The sequence below is a fragment of the Chiroxiphia lanceolata genome, chromosome 3 (assembly GCF_009829145.1).
Source record: "Chiroxiphia lanceolata isolate bChiLan1 chromosome 3, bChiLan1.pri, whole genome shotgun sequence".
Taxonomy (NCBI): domain Eukaryota; kingdom Metazoa; phylum Chordata; class Aves; order Passeriformes; family Pipridae; genus Chiroxiphia; species Chiroxiphia lanceolata.
In genome coordinates, this window is record NC_045639.1 from 98,006,813 (window position 1) to 98,033,577 (window position 26,765).

At 38.3% G+C, this 26,765-nt stretch overlaps 1 protein-coding gene across 18 annotated transcripts in view; it reads right to left on the reverse strand.

The window, feature by feature from the left end:
* MYT1L (myelin transcription factor 1 like) overlaps nt 1-26,765 on the reverse strand; it is a 322,542-nt gene that overhangs the window by 1,090 nt on the left and 294,687 nt on the right. For 12 of the 18 annotated variants that reach the window (XM_032682424.1, XM_032682426.1, XM_032682425.1 and 9 more), the window contains 6 exons: nt 24,790-24,873; nt 23,236-23,457; nt 5,739-5,830; nt 4,105-4,214; nt 2,023-2,166; nt 1-1,701 (listed from right to left, as the gene is read on the reverse strand). The exon at nt 1-1,701 is cut by the window's left edge and continues 1,090 nt beyond it. In XM_032682424.1, coding sequence (XP_032538315.1) covers nt 1,561-1,701; nt 2,023-2,166; nt 4,105-4,214; nt 5,739-5,830; nt 23,236-23,457; nt 24,790-24,873 — 793 coding nt within the window. In that variant the 3' untranslated portion in view covers nt 1-1,560. The remainder of the gene's footprint in view (nt 1,702-2,022; nt 2,167-4,104; nt 4,215-5,738; nt 5,831-23,235; nt 23,458-24,789; nt 24,874-26,765) is intronic. The other 6 variants (XM_032682438.1, XM_032682435.1, XM_032682437.1 and 3 more) reach the window with 1 other exon arrangement.

Here is a 26,765-nt window from a genome sequence, read left to right on the forward strand (position 1 = left end):
AAAATATTTTATTTTTTACAAAACCCATCTTTTTCATAACAAAATTTTAAAGTACTTTTGTACTTTCTGCATAACATCAAGACATGGAAGGAAAAGATATGCTATCAAATTTAAATAAATTCAACATCTGTAAAACACAACACATCACCAAATTTACTACTTAAAAAAGAAAAATGTAGTAATAAAAAGTGGTCTTATGCATACATATAGTGCAGTCATTTTGAAGAAAACAATCAAATCTTGAAGGTACAAATAAGTTTTACCTTAAAATGATCCAGTTTAAAGCAAAAAAAGTGCTGAAGTATATTTAGTTACATTAAAAATTTGATTGCATTCATTTTTGCAATAGGTAATAGTAGAACAAATACAAAGCATATGTGAATGCTGCAGTAATGATTGTTCTTCAACAAAAAGCAAAACATAAATGTTAAAATGTTAAAAATTGGATTGAATGCTTGGCAAAGCAAAAGGAAAAATCTTTACTGAACTGCATTCCTACTACAGACAGCAATGAATGCAGTTCAGTAACTCTAAGAGACACAGATCATTTGTGTTTATCCCAAAATTAAAGATGTGAAAAGGCAATATTAACTTTTAAATATTGTCCTCCCTCTTGAATTGAAAACACAGAATTTCTGAATGATGAACTACATTGCTATAACAGATAGTTCAGAGGGGCACTAGCAGTCCAGTAGAGATAAGAGAATGTTGGTTCCAAAGCTTATTTGAAAACAAAAGCTGAAATCTTCACGTTGTCCACCTCTGATATAGTTCTTTTCATAATGGAAGTTCCCATATTCATACCATGTAATGCTTAGAAGTTAATTAAAAAGTGCTGTTTAAGCTGCTTTGAATCTTCTGTCAAGTTTCCATGGCTTGATGTTGTCTTACAATAAATTACCCATTTTGTATCTTACATCTAATCCATGCCATTTTCTTGGAATTCAAAAAACCTCATTTTATTGCCCCCACCACACACCATCCTTCAAAAACAAAAGTCACATAATATTTTCAAGCATTGTTCAAAAATAAAGCATTTTTGCAACCAATTCTTGCTATGAAACAATATGCACACAAAATGTATTTCTTAAATCCCATAAAATCCTCCAACATGAGGCAAAATGATAGTGTTTAAAAAGTGGCCGCAGACCGCAACATTGTCATTCAAAGCTGTTTTTTTTTTTTGTCCATTTCAGTTCAAAATACTAAAACATTTAATCACTAAAGCATTAAAAAGAATTTACACTCTATTTATTTTGATCAGCTTACCTCTTCAGAAATATATATACCCCAAAAATGTGCATACATTAGCAGCTATAAACATTACATGGCATATCACACTATGTCAGCTTATATGAAAACGTACAAAATGTGAATGTATTCAAAAAACTATTCTGCAGTTACTATCTTTAAAGCAAGACATAAAATCATTATGAAGTCTCGTAAGCATAACACTGTTTCAAACAGAAATAAATATATAACACTTTCTGGTAAATTACAGCAGCAAAAAACAAGAGGCATCCTTTTTTTAAGCAAGATTTTCATCACTATAGCAGCTGTTCAGACCTGAATTCCTCTCACAGCCTGCTTTATATTTTCCAGTAGGGCTTTATTTTCTGGACTCTGATAACGATCTTGATTTGTATACATGTCCGTCAAAGTGGTCACGTAAGCATCAAAATTTTGTTCATTGATTGGTTCCTACGAGATATTAAATAGTAGTTCATATACAACTTTTATTTTCTTAATCGTATATTCATTTAAGCATAACATATCAGCAAGGCATATTGCCACCATTTTTTATAATATTTAAAATGCCTATTTAGTTCTTACTTAATTTTACAGGACACACTGGAACAGGCCCTCCATGTCTCTTAGCAGTTAAATGTATCTCTATGGTTTCAGTGCTGTTACCACAAATATCCAACTGGTTGATGAAACATAAACATAAAAAAAGGTATCTATTGTATGAAGTGAACTGAAGATCTCCAAATTCCTTAACTTGTGCTCTCAATCACTTACCATATGTGGCAGCTGGATATTAGCTAGACTATGAATTAAAGACTGGCTTAAATTGGCCAATTCATGAAGAAGAGACTCATTTTGTTGTTCAATTACTTTGTTCTCCTCTTCTATTGTCTTCAGGTTGCTCTCCATTGTGGTAATCTAAAATGGACAAATTTGTGTACAATGTAATATAAGGCAAGCCAGGATAAAGCATGCACTCTCTGAAGGGAGAGATAACAGAAATACCAGGCAAGGAGAAAACATCTATTCATTCATGCTTAGAAAAGTTCTGCTTGAGTCTGCAATTCTTATCGTTGTTAAGGCTCGTTGTTCTGACTCTGTGTTGCATAACTTTAACAGCTTGTCTTTTAATACTGGTAATAGTGAGCGAATTAACTTGGATTTGAATCCACTCCTTTAGAGCTTTTTTTGTACAACTGAAAGGCTTTAAGAAGGACCTTAGTTCTGCAAGTTTGCCCATGCAGTTAAACTCCCAGGAGCCAATCTTAGGGACATTCTGCAGTAAGTCATGCTTTTCTTATATTTTCATATACATATATATATATATAATTAATTAAGCTTGCACAGCTCTTTGGTACCAGGTGTTTAGCTCTTTGTAAGTATAATTTGATTCTGTGCAAATTCACAGGGCTGCTTTTGAAAGTTGAACAGCTGCATGTTATTGCATTGCATGTACAAATTCATAAAGATTTTCAATACACACAATGACTTGTAAAACTGAAGCAACTGAAAAATATTTGCACATAGCCCTGTGGCATAACTACATGTACAGGTGAAGACAACTGAGAGTGTGCTCTGCTGTGTTCCCAGGTGACCAGACACATTAGCTCTGACCTTGCATGGTGCCCTGCTTGAGCTAAAAGCTACATTAGTCTGTATGTGAATAGCATCTACAGTGTATTAAGCAAATGAAAACATAAGGCAATTGGAAGGCTACCAGGTTTAAAATTTATGACCAAATTTCTCCAGAGTAATTTTTCTGCCACTGATTATTCTTCTTGCTTTACATTCTTGCAGATTTTGTCCTCATTACCCTATAGCTGTATTTGGTCACATCAGAAAAACTCATAAAACTGTAAGTCAAATCCTATAAAGCTGCATAAAGACAACAGAACCTTGAATACAGGCATCAAGTAGAAGTGAGGTTTCAGTATCAATTTGGCTAAAGTTTAGAAGTCAAAGAAAAACCAAGTTGGGGAGGTAGATCCTGCCTTCTATTTATGAGTATGCAAGAGGAGAAGGAGGAGGAGGAGAATGGACATGGCATGCTCCACAAGCAGCAGACAAGTAACAAGGAATGGTTTACTCTGTTTCCATCAAGATCAATTGGAGACGACTATGATCATGGGACTAAAGATTGATAAAGACTATAATGAATTTCACTGTTGGTGTCTGTGCTCAAATCATGTGAAGATAAAAGCACCAGAAGCTATGCTGGACACTGGAAAATGCTAGGGAAATAATTAAATTAATTTCCTTCCTTTCCTTTTTCCATTCAGTTTTCGGGCTGTTGAATAATGGGATTTTAAATAATAGGCTAATGTTATGCTTTCCTTTTTCCCCCCCCCCCCAACAAATTTATGTGGAACATAAAATGAATTAAGCTGGATCTCTGGAACCACTACTGCTGCCAAGGGCTGCACTTTGTGTATCACATGATGAAGCGTAACAGGTATTCACTTCCCGATCTAAATTTCCCCTGTAAGACCTGGCAAAAGCCACATTGTTCACCTGGACTCCTTCACTTTGTAACTTATGTTAATGACCATGATGTCACACAATATTTTAACTACTATTAGAAAGGCATAGCCTTATCAAGGAGAAATACAAAGCTGACCATAACAGGTCATGCTGTTGCCATTATTTTAAAGAATGTATTTTGCCAAGTCCTTTTTTTTTTACTGTTGGTAACTGATGTGGAACTTGCAAAATGAACATTGTTTTCTGATTTTATAAATAGCAAATCACAGATAGGTATCTTAATATATAAGAAACATAAAAGGGAACAATATATTTCCTGTATTTCTTTTAATCAGTCATGTAGAAAAAGCAGCTGAATTTAGGGCTTCATAAAACTGTTACCTGAGTTCTGAGTTTAATCATATCAGCTTCCATCTGCGAATTGGATTCATTTAGTTCTTTGATTTCTTCATCTAATTGTTTAATTTCTTCATCATTTTCTATACCTGTGTGACATAAAAATAAAAGGGGTGTTAAAATAATTAAGGTTTAAATCAGACTTCAGTGAATTAATTACTTCCATACTTGTAAATAAATTTATTTCAAGTAAAAAAGAAAAAGGAAGCATTCTTCAAACTTTTATTCTGAAGTTAAAAAAAAGTATTTTCCACTACTTTTCCTTTTAAAATTGTAGTAATTCTCTAGTGAAAATGTCGAAAATGCCTAGAGAATCAGTAAGACCTTTAACCTTACATGCATTGATTTAACTTTATGTTATAAGAAACGCACCTGCAGCAACAAATTACACTCTACTGTCATATGTAACTTATTTAAAGACTGTGTCCACTTACAGATCTTCTGAGACAAAATAAAAAACTATAACTTATGCTAATCTCTTCATATTAAAGCATTGTCAAAAGAATCTGTAACTAATTCAGAAGTGAAATTTTGTTGATGAACTGGCATATACTGTTTTATTCTGCAGTTGTTTTTAATGGTTGATGAAGGCTCAAAATGGTTCATATTTCAGAAGGGTGTTATTAAATAATTATATATAGAATAATTTGCAAAATGGAAGTGATTTCTCATATTCTGTGGCATAAACATTAAAATAACAGAATTTTAAAGGTATCTGTATTTCTAAGAATTCATGCAGGAATAAACTGAAAGGGTTTAATTTATTTATCCTTTTAATTACTATAACAAAATATAAAATAGTCCTGGGAAGAGATAAATCTGTTTTTTCTCAAGTCAAAGTCTGATCACATAAAGCTAGAGAAACTGGCATTCTCACTCTCTTGTTCTTACAGTACTGAGACTCTTGCACACCCTTCTCCACGGTGTCTAACTCTCATAGGAAGGATGCCATGGAATCATACAATGGCCTGGGTTGGAAGGGACCTTAAAGATTATCTAGTTCCAACCCCCGTGATGTGGGCAAGGACACCTTTCACTAGACCAGGTTGCTCAGAGCCTCATCCAACCCGGTCTGGAAGACTTCCAGGGAGGGGACATCCACAATTTCTTCAACTCTGATTCTGAGGACATCCTTGTCTTTTTGTCAACTCTAAAATTTGAATATCCCCAACAGGATGTCACTTCCCTCTGAAAATTATTTGAGCTTAAATGGCACAAGGCCATCTCCATCTCCCAGAAGTTACAGAACCACAGCTCCAAATGAAAACCATGGAGCTCATGAGAAATTGACACTCTGGAAATAAACCTTGTTTCTCTTCTGAACCAGCTAATCACCTTTGATGAATGAAATGTGAACCAGAAAATTATAATGGTATATGCTACTTTGAAATATTTTAGAGTTTCAGATTTATGTAGACATAACTCAGGCCAGTCTGACTGCTCCACTCCTGGCTCAGGTTTCCAGAGCATAAAACCTGGTTTCACTTCTACTGACAGTGAATTTACAGTTTATACAAAGTTGATTTATATGTGTAGAAAAAAAGCCAATAGACTAGCGATAACTTCAGTTTACAGAGAATTAGTATTTAAGAAAGTAATGATTAAAAATTTACCATTACTGGCCCGCTGCTTTATTGTTAGCATTTGTTCTCCAGACAGCTTTGCTTTCTTCATTGCTGAAGTAGCTCTGGGGCATCCTGATAAACTGTGAACAGTAAAGAGCCTGTTAATTTTGATAGGTCATTGAAAATAAATCTGTAATCCAAATCTGTAATAAAAACAGTATCAGAGACATAGTTTATCTTCGCTGCCCACCACTGAAAGAGTGTGTTAAAAAAAAGGACTTACCAGAATTGATTTCATGGTTTTGTTCTTTCTTCCAGATTCTTTTTGTATAGACAGGTAATATAAAAGTCAGATATACAGTCCAATTTTCTGAAGACACAATACTTTTAATAAAATGTTTTATTTTAAAAGCAGTTACTGTGTAAATACTCCCATTTGAATTTACATGTCCTTGCTCTGAACTTCCACCCTTATGGATTCAAATGTTCAAACATGGAATCGAATGATTATAGAAGGGGACATGAGCTACCTCTCACATCCAAATAAGTAGCTCTTACAAACAGTCCTTTTCTTTGTGGATATCACCTACTGAGGTGGCTAAATTGCCCTTTTCTAAATTGTTTCTTAAAATGGTAGTAACTATATGTTGGCTTTCCTGGAGCCCAAGGAAAGTCATTCCCATAAAAATGACCTTGTCTCGATGGGGGATATATATGTCTTATAATGTGTATTTGTTACATTTATGAATGTACTCTCAAGTTATCTTTTCTCTCTCATGTTGCCAAAATATTAAGCTTTTTAATTACATTGTACAAAACAGTTTCAAGGTAAATACAGTCTTAGCAGGTTTTATTGTGAAAATAAAAATAATGATCAGACAGTGTTCACTATTTCACAAATAATGGTATAGAGCAAACTACCCCCTTTTTTCAAAATCACATCTTTAATACAGTTGCACTATCACAGGTAAAAGAAAATACATGTTCAATCTAATTTAACAATTGGAAACCATAGTCTTATTTTGATGAAGATTTAGCAGTGAAGGGAATTCGAAACTTTGCTAAACAATTCCCTGTTGTCTCAACATTTGAGGGTTCATAGCCATGGAAATTAAGTAACATTACATACACATTGCACATTTATATTTTCTCTTCAGATCCAATGGAAAACCTTTTTTGTACAATTTTTAATTGTGTAAATCAGATTCAAGCTAAAACTCAAATAATTGCTCTTTAATGTGGAAAAAGTTTCTGAGGAATGTTGTATCTTTGATTAAAAGTATTTATTTAAGTAAAGATACAACTATCTACTAAATAAAATTCTCTAATTTAAGTACAGTTTTTGATTACTGTAAATGTTTCTCTGAAAAGCCTGGGCTACTGTTATCAAGCGCAGCCATACAAAAAAGGGGTTTTCCCAGAAAAATGTATCAAAAAATTTACTTTCTCAGCAAAAGAATCAGTGTTCAACGTTTGATACAGCTTTGTGACTGAGAAGACGTATAATAAAACAGTACTAGTAGTATCAAGAAATAGCATGACCTAGTAGTCTCTGACTGTAGCATAGGTGATGGATGCCAAATTACCATTCCAAGCTCTACTATGGACTCACTGTGTGACTGTAAACAACTGTCTTCTTGAAGTGTCAAAGGGAGCCTTGAAGATGATTAAGGAGGAGAGGCTTTGCCATTTTGGGAAAAAAAATGTTGGCAGAAAGAAAGAAATGAGATAACGATATATGCAAATTTCTGTATTATTTACTGACTTTGTTTTTGTATCTTTTCAATTGATTTAATGAATTTACTCATATTTTGTCCTCACAGTTTTTCAGAAGTTAGCATTGCTGGGCATTATAACAACTGGTTTAGTTTACTCTCATCTTGGTCTGTAGCCTTTTCCTCTCTAAAAGTCTTGACTGATGACAACCTAGGGAATCCCTCAAAATCAAATCATCCCTCAAACAGCCCATAAGTACAGCATTCAAACCTTAAACAGACCAGCAAGAAACCTGGATGCTAGAACAGTGCACCCAAAAGCGCAGAAGAATAACGAAACAAAAAAACCCAGTATGTTCACAAGTATTAGAGATCTATTGTGAGATTCGATATGCCTAACCCCAAATTTTGGTGTCAAAGACCAAAGCTTATTCCCAGGCCATGGTTATGTACACCTAGTTTTCAGGACTGCCTAATCCTGTAGATAGCTCCTCTGGAAGGTTACCTTTCTCCTGGTATACCCAGTGTGCTCCAAGTCACACTCTTCCCCTGAGGCCCCAGGTACAATGTCCCATATTTGCAATACTAAGCTTTCCTACTCCACAAAATAGGGTGGTCACATTGCCAAAAAGCAACTGTCCCTGGCCCGTGCTATCTCCATTGGAGAGAGATCTATTGCTAGGGTAGGCACATATGTAACAGCTACAGTTCTGCTGCAGTTCAGGTACCCTGGCACCAGATGCCCTCTGCCTGAACTGAAACACAGAGAGCTGGGTCCTGTGCTCTATCCTTACTGCAGGAACTGTTAGAGAGTTGTTCTGCACGGATTATCTACCTTCTTCTGGAGGCACCCAGATGAATCATAAGTTAAGTGAGGGGAAAGACAGAGGGCTGCCTATTTTTGGGCATACTAGTGAGGACACAGAATGCTTCCACATCCTGTAGCCAGATTAGTTTTGTTCTCACCCACTGGTGCTCTAATAAAATATGCACACAGAGGAGGGCTTCGACCAAAATGAGTTTCTTCCATGTAACTGTATGCCTAAACAACAAGCTTCCTCTTTCTGTTTTCCTAAACATTACACATGTGCCTTTAACACAGACATCATGTACCTCTATGACTGTCTTTAGCTTGTTATGTGTCTGTCCTTAGAAGAGGCCATGCATGAACAGAGGGTCCTAATCTAACATTTCCAGTGGCTTTATGCTATTTAAGAAAGTATTCAAAACTCCCAAAGGTACCCTCCTCACCACAGAGGAAGATGCCAAAGCCAGACCATGCCATCGACTTTCTCTGCAGATCTTTACTGGCAAATCTGTCTCTTCAGTAATCGTATATTGTACTGTAAGTAGATTAGCTCACTTTCCTGAGCCAGGCACTTTCAATTTCAATGAAGCAGACACCGAGTCAGCAACCTAAATTAGAGTATTGAGTTCTACTACAGTTTATTTAACTTGGTTAAATTCTTCAGAAATTAATAAGACAAAGATAGCAATATGCATCCTCTTTGCCCAGCTCTGTTCTTAATTAAATTACCTAAAAGTGCTTTAAATAATTAAAAAAGTAAATTAGGTCTTTTAGATAAGCTTCTACTCTGCAAGGATATTCTACCTCTTCCATCCTATCTTATTGACTATGTTTACTTCTACTGAGGGCAACTGCTCTTTCTCTGATTTGAAAACAACCAAAAGAAGTCAGGATATATGGGACGGTAAGACAAAAAACAAAGCCAAGTCAATATTGCACCAAAAGTGGGCTATTGTACAAAGGCTGAACCCCACGAAGATGTAAAGTTAACAAAAAAGCTTGAACTGAGAACCCAGTGAAACTTGAGAGTTGCTTGAGATTTCTAGAAGACTAGGGAGACAGAAGACAGAAAGGAGTAGATACAATTCTATTTGTCTTCCCCTGACTGGCAAACAAAAGAGTACAAGTGAAAGCTATTTCAGCGCTTTAAAGGTTAAGCAAAATATGCTTTAAATATCTCAAAAATGAAGAAAGAGAATCATATAGCTAGTAGTTTTGTTAAGGATAATACTTATCCTCACATTAAGTGTGGTATGAAACTGTGTCAGGGAAGGTTTAGGGTAGATATTAGGAAAAGTTTCTTCACCCAGAGGGTTGCTGGGCACTGGGACAGGCTCCCCAGAGAAGTAGTCACAGCACCAAGCCTAACAAGAGTTCAAGAAGCATTTGGACAATAGTCTCAGGCACATGGTGTGATTCTTGGGGCTGTCTTGTGCAGGGCCAGGAGCTACACTTTGACGATCCTTGAGAGTCCCTTCCAACTCAGGATATTCTGTCATTCTATGATTAAATTTGAAGTCTTTACAGTTGATGCCTGTCACAGGTTTTCAAACTTTACAATGACTTTTACACAAACATGGAAATCTACACCTTGTTCATTCCAGCAAAGAACTAGTAAGATTAATCAGTTATCTCACTTGCTCCTGAGATTATTCTCATACACATGAGAAATCATGCAAAGGAAATATAACACAATTGAGTATTCTTTCCATAATAAAAGTGAGTAAGGCTTTCTAACAACGTTGCTGGGGGTACTGCTCTAACAGTATAAACATATCAAGCCATCATTTATCTCTGTCAGACCGTGGATGTCACAGGGCTTGAAGCTACAACATTTTGGTGGAGTTGTGAGAAGCACCAACACACAACTCCTGGTTCCCTCTGTGTTTCTGATTCAGCAGGACCTATGAGCTGCTGCTGCCACAGGGACAGGGTATCAAAAAACAGATGATCATCAGCACCCTAGCTTGCTGGGGTGCAGTGTCTTGGCTCTCGCTGCATTTGTATTGTTGGGCTTAATCTCCAATTTGGGAAAGAAAAGTGCTGTCTGGTACATCATCCTTGAAAGCCACCCTCTGCCATAACTTACAAAATACTAAGAAAAACTAACTAAATTGTTAGATTAAAGTGACCTAGGGTCAGATCTTGCAAGATCCTTCTGGTTAGGCCTGTGCTAAAATTTGAGACAGTCTCAGTTTTTAGTGGTTGGCTGGAGACTTCTGACATCATTTATATTGGAAACAGGCTGTTGCTGGGGATAGGTGCTAAAGGAGCAGTGCATGGCTGGGACCTGGCATGCAGCTTTGCTTTGCAGGGCATGGAACTGTCCATGCAACAGCCATCTCTACACCTGCAGGACTGACAGACAAAAGGGGTGACTGGGTTTTGCACACTCCAATTTCAACATGCATTAATCAGGCTTGTTTTAACAGCAAGATTTTGTAAATGTAGGCTTGCAGAGGTAATGTGCTAGCAGCTGTATAAAATCTACAATGTAAGGTTCATCCATCCATACACTCACATTTTACCCTACCTGCCCTGAAGAGTCGTGACTAGTGGAAAGCCAATCAGCTAGAAGGTGTGCAAGAAGACTAGGTATGCACAAATTAGCACTGTATTGTGATTGTATCTGTTATAGTTGAACATAATGTGAAGAATGAATTTTCTTTCTGGTTTAGCACTGTGGTTGCAACACTGCAACCAATGCCTTACCATATATTTAGTGGTTTAGAAAAGAGGATGAAATTAGTTTCAAAATAAAAGGAAAATTAGTGGTGAAAAAACTTTGAAAGGGGTATCTAGGTAATGTTTAGGGCACATTTCACACAAAATTTAGTTTAAAAATAAATAAATGTGGGTTAAAATCCTGAACTGTTTCAAGAATGTGATTGTACTGTCTTCAGGGATGCAAACAAGAGAGGCCACCATAGTGGAGGATCATTGATCAAGCAGAGCGATTGTCTGGGTGACTGATTTTAGTTATCTGGGTTCCAGCTGTGCTCTGTTAAATATATTTTTTGCCTCAGTAGACAGATGTGGTTTGGTACCTCTTGAAGCTGAAGGAATTGCACTTGGCTTGTCAAGTGAAGAACACATTTTCCAAACAGAAAAGTAGGGACATGGGAAAGGAGGAGGGAAAGGTCAAATAAAATGCAACTTTTATATCTGGTATGTCAAGTGCTAAAGTTTAGAAAGAAAGAAATAACACAGTGTAAAGAAATAATAGGGTGTAAAGAAACCAGAACCTCAACCTGGAGTATCCAAAAAGCTTCATGAGGACTAACTTCATAAGTAAGTAAGATGTTATAGATTCACTACCACAATGATTTTTCAAAAAGAAAAAGAAACATTTTTCCTGTTTATTAAAACTAACATTGTCTATAGACTAGAGGAAGGAACAAGTAACTTCCAAGGCACCTCTTTTAACTAGAGATATATTCTAAACAAGCCCCAGATGTAAATCCTTTTGAAATTCAGTAAAATACAGATCACAGTGAGAACTACTGTTTTATTTTTTTAATGGTTGAAACCTTACTTTTACGGCTAAGCTCCTGAACTATTTGATAATGTTTGAAGTTCAAGTTAAGAGATCAAACTCGGTGATCAAAGTAGCCCTTTCCTTGGTTTAATATTAAATCCATGAACCACTCTCTTTTTTTTATGTTGAAGGGTACCAGCTATAGCAATTTCCTTATTCCCGTGAGTGAACTCCACTACACACCTTAAAGGATGAAATACTCTATGCACAACTCCAGCAGAGATAAAAGGAACTCTCTCTAACCCAGCACTCATTTTTATTTACATTAAAGGGTGACTGGCTTTCCCCCTAGCTTCTTACTGAGCTGTGAAGTAGAGGGGGTCCAGGAAAGAGGTTTTGCAAACAAGCTAATTTTGTTTACATGGAGATTTCTGTGACTCACAGAGGAATCTCTTTTCCTCTCCACTGGCTACACAACCCCAACTGCCTTTGTGTGGTGTTGAAAAAAAAAATCACCTGTTCAGCTCAATTTCAGAATTCTTCACTGGAAAAGAATGATTCTGATTAAAGTGGCCCTTTTTAGGTCTTATTTCCTGGCTAAAGCTTTTATTTTTCTTTTTTTTTTTTTTTTTTTTTTTTTTTTGGTGCATTTACAACTCACACCTGAATGCTTGTGATGAAGAACTTCAACATAAATTTTCAATCAGGAGTGAAATCTAAGTTTAAAAGACTAAAAGCTTGGTGTAATGTGTAAAGCTTGATGGAAGTGGCAACTCCTAATTAAAGTTGCTTTCCAAAGCTTCTGAGGAAAGAAGCTGAGATTTTACTCTGTTTAAATTAATTTTTGCATTGGTTTCAAAACTAAGAAAAATTAAACCACTACCCAAGTGGCCATAAAACAATACAGCCATTGTGATCAAAACAAAATGCAAACTTTTCAAAATTATTTTAATGATATCTGATAATTGTTTTATAAAGACTTTCTGGAAAGAACTACTTCCTTATTTTAGAGAGGGAGGGTTGAATTAGCATTAAAATCTGGTCAGTTGAGCACCAAATGGTCAACAACATAGAGTAAATGGCCATGATGCCCAAAAGAAGAGAAGGTATTTGTGTTTTTAGTGGAGATAGTGTTATAGCTTAATTATGCCTATTCCTCATAACAAAAGAACAAAGGAGGCATCAGGTAAAAAAATAAAAATAGAAATTATGTAGAATTGTTAGCACGGCCAAACTGAGAGAAAAGGCTCTGAAAGCAGACTCAATTTGAAAGGAATCCCCCTGGGGCATAAATATACACCAGAAAAGGGATTAATGAATCTCAAAATGCTGGAACTGTTAAGAGCGCTGTCAAAGTTGCCCTTCATCTCCGCGCAGTAGTCCAGTGGCAAATTTGCATCATATATAGTTAACTGAAGCTGCTTAGTCAGCAAAGAGGCTCTGTGGGTGGGCTTATCAAATGTGCTAATGAGCTTTGACCTGTATCATCCCTGAACAGGGAAAGAGGCTTGGCTCTTTCCCAAGGATGCAACAACTGTTGAAGAAATCTCTCCTTTATTCTTTGGTGAGTGAGGAAGCACTAAAGCACATTGCATGATTTACAGGTGGGCCCAGCACTAAGTTATGGGGAACAAGTCTGCACTGAATGGGCTACCACTGAGTGCCCCAGGAGCTGGAGGTTGGCTACTGCAAAGTTTATCAGCCTCTCCTGTTGTGGCACTGCACACAACCGGACAGATGACCTGAAGACCACTGGATTTACTGGTCCTTTGAATAGGGCATGTATTGTGAAGGAGAAAACAGGTTGCGACTTTCCTGTGTATAAATAGGTAAGATGTATCTTTAGCTTCATACCTCTGATTGGTGCTCTTAAGCTCAAAAGTTCAAGCGATCTATTAAGTGACCAAGTCCAGCTGACTTAGGCACTTAAAATGAAGCACAATTTCTCTAGACACTTGTAGAAACAGCAAAGAGAAAAACGTAATTCAAGAGGAAAATTCATCCTTCCTAAAATCTAAAAAGCCATCCCCTATTTTCTGCTCTTTTATGGGCTATGTCTAGAATGAGGACAAGTAGCCTTATAAGCAGGGATCTCCTGCTAAGTGCCTGAAATCAAGGAGATGTCACATTGCAAGTGCCTGTGCTATGGCTGCCTGCTGTAATTTGTCAGCAAAATGATTTTTCTTGTTTATATTGTGCAGTCTGCTTTTTCTAGTATGAATTTCATATTATTTTCTCCGTAACTTTCCCAAGGTAAGTAAACCTCTTAAGTCCTTTTAGATTGGATCACCGTTAAGAGCTTTCCAGTTTAACAGACAGTACATGTGATTAAAATACTATTCCATCCTTCTTCCAGCTCATAATGAAGAGCTGGCACAACCACTTCAAAAGGCCTAACTTTTTCAATAACCGGGTTCTGCATTTAGTCGCTTCGGACTTTTGCCAAATTTTAACTGATCTGACTGAAATCTTCTATGGTAACTGTCTGGCCAGGCTATTTTTTTTTTTTCAAATTCATAGAGAAAAAAATTCTATTTCTCAGAATATACTTCTATACCCTTGTTTTGTCCATACACCTTGTTTTGTTCCTACTGAGGGGAGTCCAAAGTCCAAATAATTCAGTGGATAACTCTAATTGTCCATGAATTGGAGCAAGAAATGACATTTCATGGGGTGTTGCTCTGACTTTAGAGATGCATTCTGCTGTCCTCATGAAAACAAATGTAGATTTGGCAGAGCTATAAGCCTCTGACAGACTGTCAGTTGGGCATGCTCAGTGGATGTGAGCTAGTGTTTGGCTGCCAGCCACTGTACTTTGTTTGTATAAGAACAGGGAGAGCCTTCCTTGCCACCAGCCCCATTCAGGGCTGCTGGACCCGGAGCAGAAGGCTGCTTGCTGGAAGAGACTGCCTGTCCTGTTCTACCAGTGCTCAGGAGAGCTATTTGAGGACCACCTACTTCAAATGCTGGGGACTAAGAAACACAGAAGTAAGAAGAAAGCCTGAACAGGAGTTGCAGGGACAGAGAAAAAAAAGAGGGTCAGCACAGTACAGTAGACGAGGAGGAAGATGGGAAGAGGAAGGTGTTGAAAAGCAATTTAGGAAGACCCTTTTCCTTCAAGCTTATGGGTCAACAAAAAATTTTAAGTAAAAAAATCCTTTGTACTGCAGGATCCACCTCACAAATTTTAGTTTAATATTTTTCTTATTTATTAATATTATTAATACACTTAATTGCCACATTTCTTTCCTTACCTTCCTGGAAATGTCAATACATTTGCATGCATGTCACCTTTTAATCGTGTCATCATGATGACACATCATTGTCAGTTATATTTACTGTTAAATGCAGTGAGTTTGGTTAGTTCTTCTATACTCTTAATAACATATGATGTTGTCCTGATGAATTGCAATGTACGACCTCTAGGAAAAAGTAAGAGGTGGAAAACAGCAAAATAAATCAATAGCAGGGAGGGGACAAGCAGATTAAAACCAAACCAACACCCTAAACCTACTGGAGAAAAAGTGAAATAATGAGAACTAAGAAGGAATTGTTTGACACAAATGTGGCACTCTGTCAACTTACTGCACAGAGATGCAGTTAGAAAAGCAAAAGCTCAGCTCAAATTGAAAATGGCCAGAGACGTAAAAAACTACAAGAAATGGTTCTTCAGGCACATAGAAAGCAAGTGGAAACAGAAGGAAAATACTGTCCCATTGTTAAATGAGAGAGGTAAATTAGTCACCAACAATTCAGAAAAGGCAGAGGTTCTCGATGCTTCCTTCACCTCTGTCTTTATCAGCACTGTTGGGCCCAAGCCTTGAGAACAAAATTCCAGGTTGATGCAAACACACACTGACCATCAGTGAGGGAAGAGTTAGCATGGGAAGTGTTACAGGAGCTTGACCTTGCTAATGGATGGGCCCTGACACTGTCCACCCGAGGGTGTCAGGAACGTTGGCTGATGTTGTTGCGAGGCTCTCTATAATCTTTGAGAAGTTTTGGAGATCAGGGGATATCCCGTTAGACTGGAAGAAAGATAATGACAACCCCATCTACAAGAAGGGCTTGAAGGACGATCTAGGAAATTACAGGCCCATCAGCCTTATTTCAGTCCCTGAGAAAGTTACAGAATGATCTCCTGGGGGGCTATCACCAGTCAGATGAAGCATGTGATTGGGAAAAACCAGCACAGATCCACCAAGGGCCAACCATACTGGACAAACCCAATTGCTTTCTGAGACAAAGTAACCTGCTTAGTTGATGGGGGGCGAGCAGTGAACATTGTCTACCTGGATTTCTCCAAGGCTTTTGATATGGTTTCCCATGTCTCCTCCTAGAGAAACAGATGTGTTATGGACTGGACAAGTGGCCTGTGTAGTGGGTGGGGAACTGGCTGAGAGGCTGCACACAGAGGGTGGTGGTAAACAGCTCCTTTTCACACTGGCAACATGCCACAAGTGGGGTCTCCCAGGGATCAGTACTGGACTCAGTGCTGTTTAACATCTTCATAAGTGATCTGGATGATGGGACCAAGTATACCCTGATGAAGTTCGCCAATAATACCAACCTGAGTGGGGAAATGAACACTTTGGAAGGGAAAACCACCTTGCAGGAAGACTTGGATAGGCTGGAAGAGTGGTCTGAAAAGAATCTTATGAAATTCAACAAAGACAAGTGTAATGTCTTGTACCTTGGAAAACATAATCCAGGAATGCAGCACAGGCTGGGATCTACCTGGCTGTGGAGCAGCTCTGTGGAAAGTGATCTGGGGGTCTTGGTGGACAACAAGCTTAATATGAGTGAGTGGTGTGCTGCTGCTGTGGCAAGGCACGCCAATGGGATGCTGGGTTGCAACAACAAGGGCATCACCAGCAGAGACACAGAAGTCATTGTCCCACTCTTCTCAGTGCTTGTCAGGCCACACCTGGAACACTGTGTTCAGTTTAGGTTCGTGCTATGAAAAGATATGTGAACAATATAGTGATGGAGAGCCATTCAGGCAAATACTGAAAGCTCTACAACAATTTAGGAGCAAATTTACAGCCAGTAGCCTGTGTTTGCAGATGCAAAGCATCTGGATTATACAGCTACTGCCCCTTTGGCACTATGTGTGTGTACTGGGTTTGGCTGAGAGGGAGTTCATTTCCCCATAACAGCCCTCACAGTGCTGTGCTTTGCTTTGGTAGCTAGAAAGGTGTTGATAACACACCAGTGTTTTGGCTACTGCTGAGCAGTGCTGGCACAGCATCAGCACTGTCTCTCAATATTTCCCACCCCATCAAGGGTGGGCAAGATCCTGGGAGGGGACACAAGTAGGCCAGGTGACCCAAACTAACCAAAGGGATATTCCATACCATATGATGCCAGCTCAGATATAAAAGCTAAGAAAGGAGGAGGAAGGGGGGGCATTTTTATTTAAGTTTGCCTTCTGAGCAATCACTACATGTGCTGAAGCCCTGCTTCCTGGGAAGGGGCCAGACACCAGTTACTTATGAGAAGTAGAGAATAAACCTTGTTATATTCCTCTTTGCTCATGCGCACGCAAATTTTCATTTTTGCTTTAGTAAAATGCCTTATTTCACAGCATGAGTCATTTTCCATCTTATTCCCTCTCCCCTGTCCAGCTGGGAAGGGGACTGATAGACCGGCTTGGCGGCCAGCCAAGGTCAACCCATAACATTGGTCCTGGAGCAGGTCCAGAGGAGGGTAACTAGGCTGGTGAAGGGACTCAAGCACAAGTCCTGTGAGGAGAGGCTGAGGGAGCTGGGGCTGTTCAGCCTGGAGAAGAGGAGGTTCAGGGGAGACCTCATCACTCTCTACAACTACCTGAAAGGAGATTGTAGCCAGGTGGGGGTTGGTCTCTTTTCCCAGGCAACTATCAGCAAGACAAGAGGGCATGGTCTCAAGTTGTGCCAGGGGAGGTTTAGGTTAGATATTAGAAAGAATTTCTTTACAGAGAGGGTGGTCAGACATTGGAATGGGCTGCCCAGGGAAGTGGTGGATTCTCCGTCCCTGAAGATTTTTAAAAAGAGACTGGATGTGGTACTTAGTGCCATGGCCTAGGAACTGCAGCGGTAGTGGACCAAGGGTTGGACTTGATGATTTCGGAGGTCCCTTCCAACCCAGCTGATTCTATGATTCTATGATTGTGTTAACACCCACTCCAGATAAACCCAGGGATCAGATGCTGTTCTATGGACAGGCTGCAGCCCTGAGCACCAGGAGGTTTGACTGTGGGTGGTACTTGCAAACCTTACCTTTAGGAGATGAGATCAAAACAGAGGGTATTGATACAGTATCTATTTCTAGTGAAGCATATTTCATGAGAAAAAGGATCTGCATATGAAAATCTATATCTCCACCCTTCTTCCCTAACATCTGTCATCTCCTGAATGCTTAGAGTGTTTGGGAACTTGGAGGCCCTCTGAGGATTTGTGTGAGTGTTGGTATCGGCCAGCTTCCAGCAAGCAGCTGCAGAGGGCAGCTTCTGTCTTGAGTTTTTTGGGTTTTGTTTGGTTTTTTGTTTGTTTTGTTTGTTTGTTTTTTGTGGGGTTTTTTTAGGTTTTTTTTTAATCTTTTCCTCTTTTCCTAATCTGTCTCTTTGCAGGTTTAGCAATGCAGCTGTGCAACTCAGAGCTGTGGCCAACCTTTTGGATTGGATTTTTGGAGGAAACAACACTGGCAGTGCTCCTTCACCTCAGGACATGCATGTGTGGCAATGACTGAACTGAATGAACTGCTTCCTGTGGGCTTTCTGACAGCCTTACCATTAACTAAACCTTCCCAGGCTTAAAGTGGATAGCCTGTACCAAGGGTCATATGTAAACATTTCCCATAACCACCTCACAATTTCTACATACATTCTTTCAGGAGGGAAAAGGCACTGGATGATGTCCATTGCTTCCTCCCAGCACATCTAGACATTTTGCAAACACAGTGGCATATGTTTGCTGCCGAAATACAAATCCATTTCTATAAACTTGTTTATGGATCTTGGAGTCCTACTGTCCTTAGCAAGGATACAGGTCCACTACAGAAAATTACTCTTCTCCACACTTTCATCTCAATTTAGCATTAGCTTGTACATGGGGAATATACTTATAATTTGATTACCTCTTGTATAATACAGTTCTACTATCATATGTTTTTGTACTGGCTTTGGATGGGACAGAGTTCATTTTCTTCAGAGTAGCTGGTATGAGGCTGCGTTTTGGATTTGTGCTGGAAACAATGTGGATAATTCAGGATGTTTTCCTCACTGATGAGGAGTGTTCACACAGAGTCAAGGCCTTTTCTGCTTCTCACCCCCCTCCACCAGTGAGTGAGCTGGGGGTGCACAAACTGGGAGCTGGGAAGGGACACAGACGGGACAGCTGATCCCAACTGACTCATGGGATATCCCAGACCATACAGTGTCATGCTCAGCATATAAAGCTGGGGAAAGAAGAAGGAATGAGGTGACATTAGGAGTGATGGCATTTGTCTTCCCAAATCACTGTTATACATGATGGAGTCCTGCTTTCCTAGGGATGGCTGAACATGCTTAGCTCTGCTTTTGAGTGTGGCTTTTGGTTTACCTACTAATCCAACCCATGAGTTTTCTCACTTTCACCCTTCAGATTCTCTCCCCATCCTGCTGGAAGTGAGCAAGAAACTGTGTGGGGCCGGGGCCCCTACTGGCGTTAAACACAACAGTTTTCCATAGTAAAGGGAATTTAAAAGCTCTGTTTGAAATGGGTGAACACTGATGTAAATAGAAGTGGGCAGAAGATAGGAGTAAGAACATTGTTTTACATCTGAAAAGGCATTTCTGCATGTAATTTCCAGTGAAGTCAGCACAAGCACATTTTCTGTGTAAAGGAGCAGGGTTGTTAAATCCAAGCATATTCTGACGAAGTCCTCACTGATCACAGTACTAGAAATTATATCGTCCAGAAAAATCTTCTTAAATCAAATATGAGGATGTAAGGGCCTGTTCAAGAACCAAGCTACAGTATGATAAGCAATTTACATTTCATTATAACCTATTTAATTTACCTATCTACTGACTCCATGCTTACATGCCTTCCAATTCATTTTCATATTGCTGATAGATCACCTAATTTCACACTGGCCTCTCTTGCTAGCAGAGGTTCCTTTTTGAAGCATAGCATTCTTAATCCTCCTGATAACCCTCTGTTGCCATTCCTTCCTAATGCAAAGTGCTTGACAAAATAAAACTATTAATAGGAATTTCCGCAAACAGGCAAGCAAACGTAAACCTTTATTGGTGCCTTTGTTCATATGGTAGGATTCAAAATTTACTGAAATTTATGACTTTTTCCATTGGCTACTTATTTCTGTTTCAGAAGCATGAATGTAAGAATATGCACATATTTAACTTCCAGACTCCATAATAGCAGTTGGAGCAGCTTTTTACTGATTTACCAGCCCTTGTGGATCATCTCCAGGGTCCGTTGATATCAGTGGAATGATACCATGTGTACAGTGTCAACAGCAGCTCTAAGAAATCTTTACCTCAAAAACATTTCTCCTAATATATAATTAATTAATTCAACAGTTGGCATAATTTTCACAAGCCAGTCAGCTATTCATTTCCAGAGTATTACAGCTGCTTGGGTAATAGCATACTAACAGCTGTCTACAAATCGCAGAATATAAAAATCTCAAAGAACACATAAAGGACAACTACACATGCAATTAATATATATATGCTTAGATAAGTCTGCTGATAGAAAAATATTTGCACTGGGAAAGAAAAATCACCTATTAGGAGAGCAGCAAGCTGTACTGGCAAAAATGAAGACATTAACTACTCCTGCCTGAGGAGCTTTTACTGACTCAGTTAATGGCTTTCTCCCCAGATGTGCTGAACACAGCTCTACCTGCAAAAGACTGTCCACAAGCCTGGCCTCACTGTGTAACTGGCGTAGCATTGCTTCCATTCAGAAAGTGAGAATTTGAGATTTACAGCCACAGCTGTAGAGCAAAATGTTGTTAGAGGTAGAAGATGAGATCACAGCCTGTTTAAATGGATACACTAAAAGTGAGAGAATATTTCATCCTTATGCAAGAATATGTATAGTCTGTAATTTAGGTGGGAGTTCCAGATTACAACACCTAGACTTAAATGTGTTCATGGGAACTATGTGCCCAAGCTGCCATGGAGCTCTGGGGCCCATTCATTTAACCAGACTAACATCCTTTCAGATCCTCTGCGAGGCACATTCAGCTCTCAGCTGTCATGATCAAAGAACAGTGTCTCACAAATCTTCAGTCCTTTTGGCCAACCCAGTATTGCCATATTGCATGCCCTAAGTATACCTGAAATGGCATTACCTAATTGTAGGCAGGGGAAACCCACTCCCTGTTGACACACTCAATGACATTTAGGGTACAACTCTGATTAAAGGCAGGTGTCTACTTCACTGAGTGAACAGTTCTCCAGGATCCATTGATTCCACTAACTGGAAGAGGAGTAAATGCATCTTACATCACCTACAGGCAGATTCTTAAAGTAGGTGAATTGTTCTGAAGTTCAATCCTACATGCAGAGTTTGATTCAGCTGTCCATATCTAGAGGCATGAAATGCCATTTGAGAAGATATATCACTAAGGCTGACAAATATTACACTGAATCCACCTTTCTGAGCAGCAATTGGAGGCCATGTAAATTACCCTAAGGCATCTAAAATGGCTCCATGCACTTTTCTTTGTGTGATAAAATGAACCAAGCATTTTTAACAACATCTCAAGAATTCTACAAGAATTATTAATACTTTTAAGATAATATGGCTTGTTATTAATATTGCCATTGCTTATGGAAGCTTCAAGAAGTTGTTAAATTCACTTGCAACTTAGAATATTGGCCCTTTGTTACATCAAGACAATTAAGTAGGATCAGTTTACTTCCATCAGTCTTTTTAAACAACCTTTCATCTTGTGGTGCCCTCCTCTAACAATGGACCTTTTTGCCCAAAACCTGGTCTTACACAGTAAGTCTTTTACATGTCTCAGTTTCTACTTAAGATACATGTGGCTGCTGTGTAGCTAAATGTCAGATTTAGGTTTCTCCATTGCAAGCAAACAAACAAACAAACAAACAAACAAAATTAAATGTCATTCTACGGTTTTTTTCATGAAAACACTTCTATAAAAAAATCTGTAATTACATTGTACCTTTCAACTAAAGGTAAAATAATTTCAAAATTTTAATGACAGATCTCTTTGAGTTAAATAAATGTTACATCATTATGATGAAAGCTAAACTGAAATATGAACACTGATACTGATATTTTACTGAAAATTGGAAACTTAAGTCCCCATCTGGTACCTGCACAAATAGTTGGGGTTTTTGTATCTGCTACTTCCTAAAGCCTATGGGAGCCACAGGCTGTGTAATACATTTGACCACTCAGGTAGCACTTCAGGTCATGGACCAGAATCCCTTCATTGTAGATACATACAAATACTGAGTAGAAAAACAGCTCTGAGCCTAAACAGGAAATAGAAACTATGTGCACAAAGTCTGGAGGGTTGAAATTAAGGGTATGGTTTCTGAGTGAAGCTCTAAAGAATAGTCAAGGAAAGAATCAAAGGAACTAGGCAAGAGAATGAAGAAGTACACTTTTCACCTCCCTATCTAGAACTATCTACAAAAAAAGATCAAGTTGGCTTAGCTAACTAAAAGGTACAGAAGTTCAACAGAGGTCTGCCTGCAGAGAGTGACAAATTAGGGACATTGGCTTGACATATTTGAAGTAATAGAGTTTTATATTAGTGATTATATAATAAGAAATTTGCTCTGACATTATAGTCATGTTCAGGCTGAGCTTCCCACCCAGAGCTCCAAAACCACCCTTGCTTCTTCATAATCTCATATCTAAAATGGCAGCAAGTTTGATCCCTAATAGACTGGCTTCTTTCCCTTCCTTTTCAAAGCTATGAAAAATGTCATCACTGAATTTCTCTTATTTTTGTTAAGTTTATGAAAAATTGGGCTTTGTATTTACTTTGTCAAATATTTGTATTCCATTAGTTTTAAATAATGTTCTGTATTCTTTGTTTATTGTTTTAAACAAACATTTTCATTACCAAATGAATAAAAGTACTTTATTTTTGTGGAACTTAAATTCTTCAGTTCCATGCTCTGATATTTGAGAACCAAGAATATGTTTGACGTCTCTGAAAATCAGGGGGACTCAGATATGTATTACAAAGTCTGTCTCAAAGTAATTTGTCCAGAATTTTTCAATAAAGCAATAGGAGATTTACAGTACTGTCATGCATGTTTTTTCCTGTAAAACTTTCTGTGTATTTTAAATTCAAATTCTGGTCTCTATCTGCAAGGGCTTGCATAAAAAAAATGGTGTGTCTGCATTTCCAGTTATCTACGAATACATGTAAGCAAATTATTTTTCAAAGTAATAATGAAATTTAAAAGGAACAGAGAAATGCCATGACAAAAAGCTGTGTTTCAAATCCTGCTAATCTGATTTACATAATAAGCATAAGTGAAAAATATAAGTCACAGTTACTCACCTACGATGAGTAAGAAAACTACCACTGACATGTCCTGAGCCATCACATCCTGGCGTTGGACATGACATTCCTTCCGTCTTCACTGACTTCCAAGAGAACTGTGAGCCATTTAGGTACCCATCCTTTTGCCTTTTGGCAGCTAGAGGACACCCTGATGCACTGCGATGGGACGCGTATTTTCCGGTTATATGACCCTGACCATCACAACCAGGAACTGGACATCTGATAGCAAAGAGATGAGACAAACTTTATTGTCTTGCCGTCATGTACCTGGTAGCGTCTACAACAAAGTCCAAATAAACCCGACATGAAAAGAATAATCCTGCACTGTAATCTCAAAATTAGTCAAGATACCCTGTAGTACTTAAAATTATAGGCAGAACTTCACTAATTTGAAAAAGAAAATGTTCTTCGATAAATTCTAAGAAGGCTAGCCAGTAGGTGCAGTCACAGCTGTTGGTATTATGCAATTGCAAAAAAAGGACTGAGATATATATTTGAATTGCAGGTGTTCATTACTGTAAATATCACCATGGAATTGCAATGTTGGCTACTGAACTCTGCTCAGCAGAGAAATTGCCCAAAAAACCCCTATAAACATAAAATCCTACTTAGTATAATCCTTGGTACATTTTATTTATGTGTATGGAACCCAAAGAAGACTTGTCTGAAGTCATGAAAATGTCAGGTGTATAGAGTTAGTCATGAAGTGATCAGAGCACCTCATCAGAAATGCTGAGCACCTTTAACCACTCTCTGAATAGGAGTGATTATATCAAACTATGTGCTACAGCCTAGAGAGATCAGTGAAGGCAGTTCTGTGTTCATTTGATGGTTTTCCTTACTTGGGAATTCCCCATATGTTTGCTCTGTATACTGCTAAAAAACAAATAACCAGGGTTAGAAGGAACAGGTTAGAATCTTCAAGTGAAACGTTAAAAGAAAATTATGGGGTGTTTTTTCAGTATGTTGCTACATAACATATGTCTAAACAAGGCCAGTTACTTCACTCCTTGTCCTACACTAAAATATTGCTGCAACTCTCCACTAAGGGTCCAGTCCTGCATGGTCTAAGTGGTCACTAAATCCACAAAGTTAAATGGCCACTGATATCAGAGCACCTTGCAAGAAGAAACCAAGACCTAGGCAGGTATTTGTTTCTCTTGGAAACTGAATGAACAGTGAGATTCATTGCAGCAGTCTCATATAAACACTCAATTCTCTATTCCCACAACTACTTTATTTAGCACATAGGATGTCTCTAGTATGCAAACACGTTTAAGGGGTTTTTAGGAGATAAAGATCTAAGTAATTTTTTAATTTCATGTGAAAATGAAGAATTTTAAACTAAGTTATAGAAGATTGTATCCTTGGCTAATACTGTATCCTTTGCTGAATAAATCAGCACAGATCCCAGATTTGCTCATAGAAATCTATGTGGTCATCTGCTCTTGGATGACTACCACATAATCACATTTTTGCCTTAATAAAATCCTGAAGATATACATGACCTTAGGAAACACAAACACACCCTTTGACAGTATTTGTTCTCACCTAATTGGCTCTTGGTCTTCTTTGTCTTCCTTGCTTTGTGCTATCCTGATTCCACTTTTCTTTGCTCGTGGACAGCCTGAAAGACTGTGTGAAAGAAAACATTTTAAAATGCAATTTCTGATTCGTGGGTACACTTTACCAGGAATACACTTTCTATCTGAGAAACTGGCAGAATAGGCAATCCTGTCCAGTTTTCCAAAAATCAAAGCTCAAGCAAGTTACACGCAGACAGCTGCAGCAGCCACCACGAGGGGGAATCTGTGCATCTGGGTTTGTGACTCTGGACAGGACTGCTGGCACTGTGCAGACCACATGCACAGGCAGTCCCCGAGGAGCAGCTGATAAACTCTCTGCCTAACAATCCCTCCAGCTAACTCAGCAGCGACAGTGGCATCTTTAAAAGAAATAGAAGCCAGTGTTTCAGGGCTGAGAGACATGATGTCCTCTATGGCTGAGAGGGATGGAAGAATAGAAAAAAACAGGAGTATCTCTTTGTAGAACTAAAGATTTCTCCTGAAAACACATTAGAAACACTATCAAAGTTCTCAAACATCACATAACAATCTTATAGAATGGTTGAATAAAAACAGCAGAGCTCAGATCTTTCAGTGTTTTCTAGAAAAGGTGTTCGAGTGCTCAGAACTCACACAGACAAAAATATTTGGTAGAGACAAAGTTATATGTTAGGCTAACCTAATGTAGTTTTTAACTTCACAAGCTCAGCTTTCCTTTGCATTCGAAGAATTCCTTACAGAAACCATTCAGTAGATTTGACAATGACTTTAATAGATATTTTAAGATTTTTTTAAGTAGTTGATATCTGAGGATACGAATATGTCTATCAATAAAATCGTGCTTTGTCCACTACTTAAATGTTATTTTCATCTTAACTATCAACATTAAAAAAAGAAATCCATCAGTAGAACACCTTCAAATGTGTTGACATGAGAGACAAAGAAGTGTCACCAAAGAAAAATTTCCACGGAGAAACAAACAAAATAGAAGATTAAATTTTTTGTTTCAGCATGAGAAAAGGTACTTCAGCGTTATGTAGTAGGTCCTGTTTTCAGGAACAAGAGATAGAAACAATGGTAACAAAATTTTCAGTTATTTTGTTTTGTCAAAACCAGTGAGGACTGAGAAGAAGAAGTAGAGAAAAAGGTGATGCAATCACAAACAGAATTCTGTATTACTAAGTGGAAAATAGAGAAAAACAGAGTTTACATGCTGCAAAGTCATAAATAAGTCAATTAAAGAAAGGGAGGAATGTTGGCACAAGATATTGAACATAGTGTATTACCTAGAAACTTCTAGTGAGATGGCATGGCTACATCTATAGTGGTAAACAGAAGGGACCTAGAACTGTTGTTTTGATAGAAAACCAGCAAGCTCACCTTTGTACAGCTAAGCTCTCTATCTCTCTAAAGCAGGACAGCTACACCCATATTGCTTGTAGAGAATGATCTGGACCCATGCTTAGAATTGCCTGGGAGAGTTTCAGTGGCACAGGGTCAATACTGTACCAGGGGTCATGTTAGCAATTTAATAGTGTAGGCATCTGTGCTCTGATGAGTGGACCTGTGCTCTCATCCCACTTCACTTCTAGTTTAGATGTAGCTGACCATTTTCCTGTTTAAAGCAAACTTCTCTTTATTCCAGCTTGCATAGTGGACACCAAAGCACCATAGTTCCCTCTGTACAAACTAAACCTCAGAAAGCCTGTGCCATTAAGAATAGTTTTCTTCAAAAACAATAGTATTATCTGTAAGAAGACAGAGGCAGGAGGAAGAGAGCCTGATGGATTTAGAATAAGAGAAAGCTGACTCTGGGGCAAGGGAACAGTTCAGGAACAGGTTCATTCACTGCCCCTCATATAACCTGGACTGCAGAGAGTGAAGGGACAGATACCCCTAGTTTATCTCTGAGACCAGTTGTACCCACTGTGTGAGAACAACCAGGATTTGCATCTGAAAACT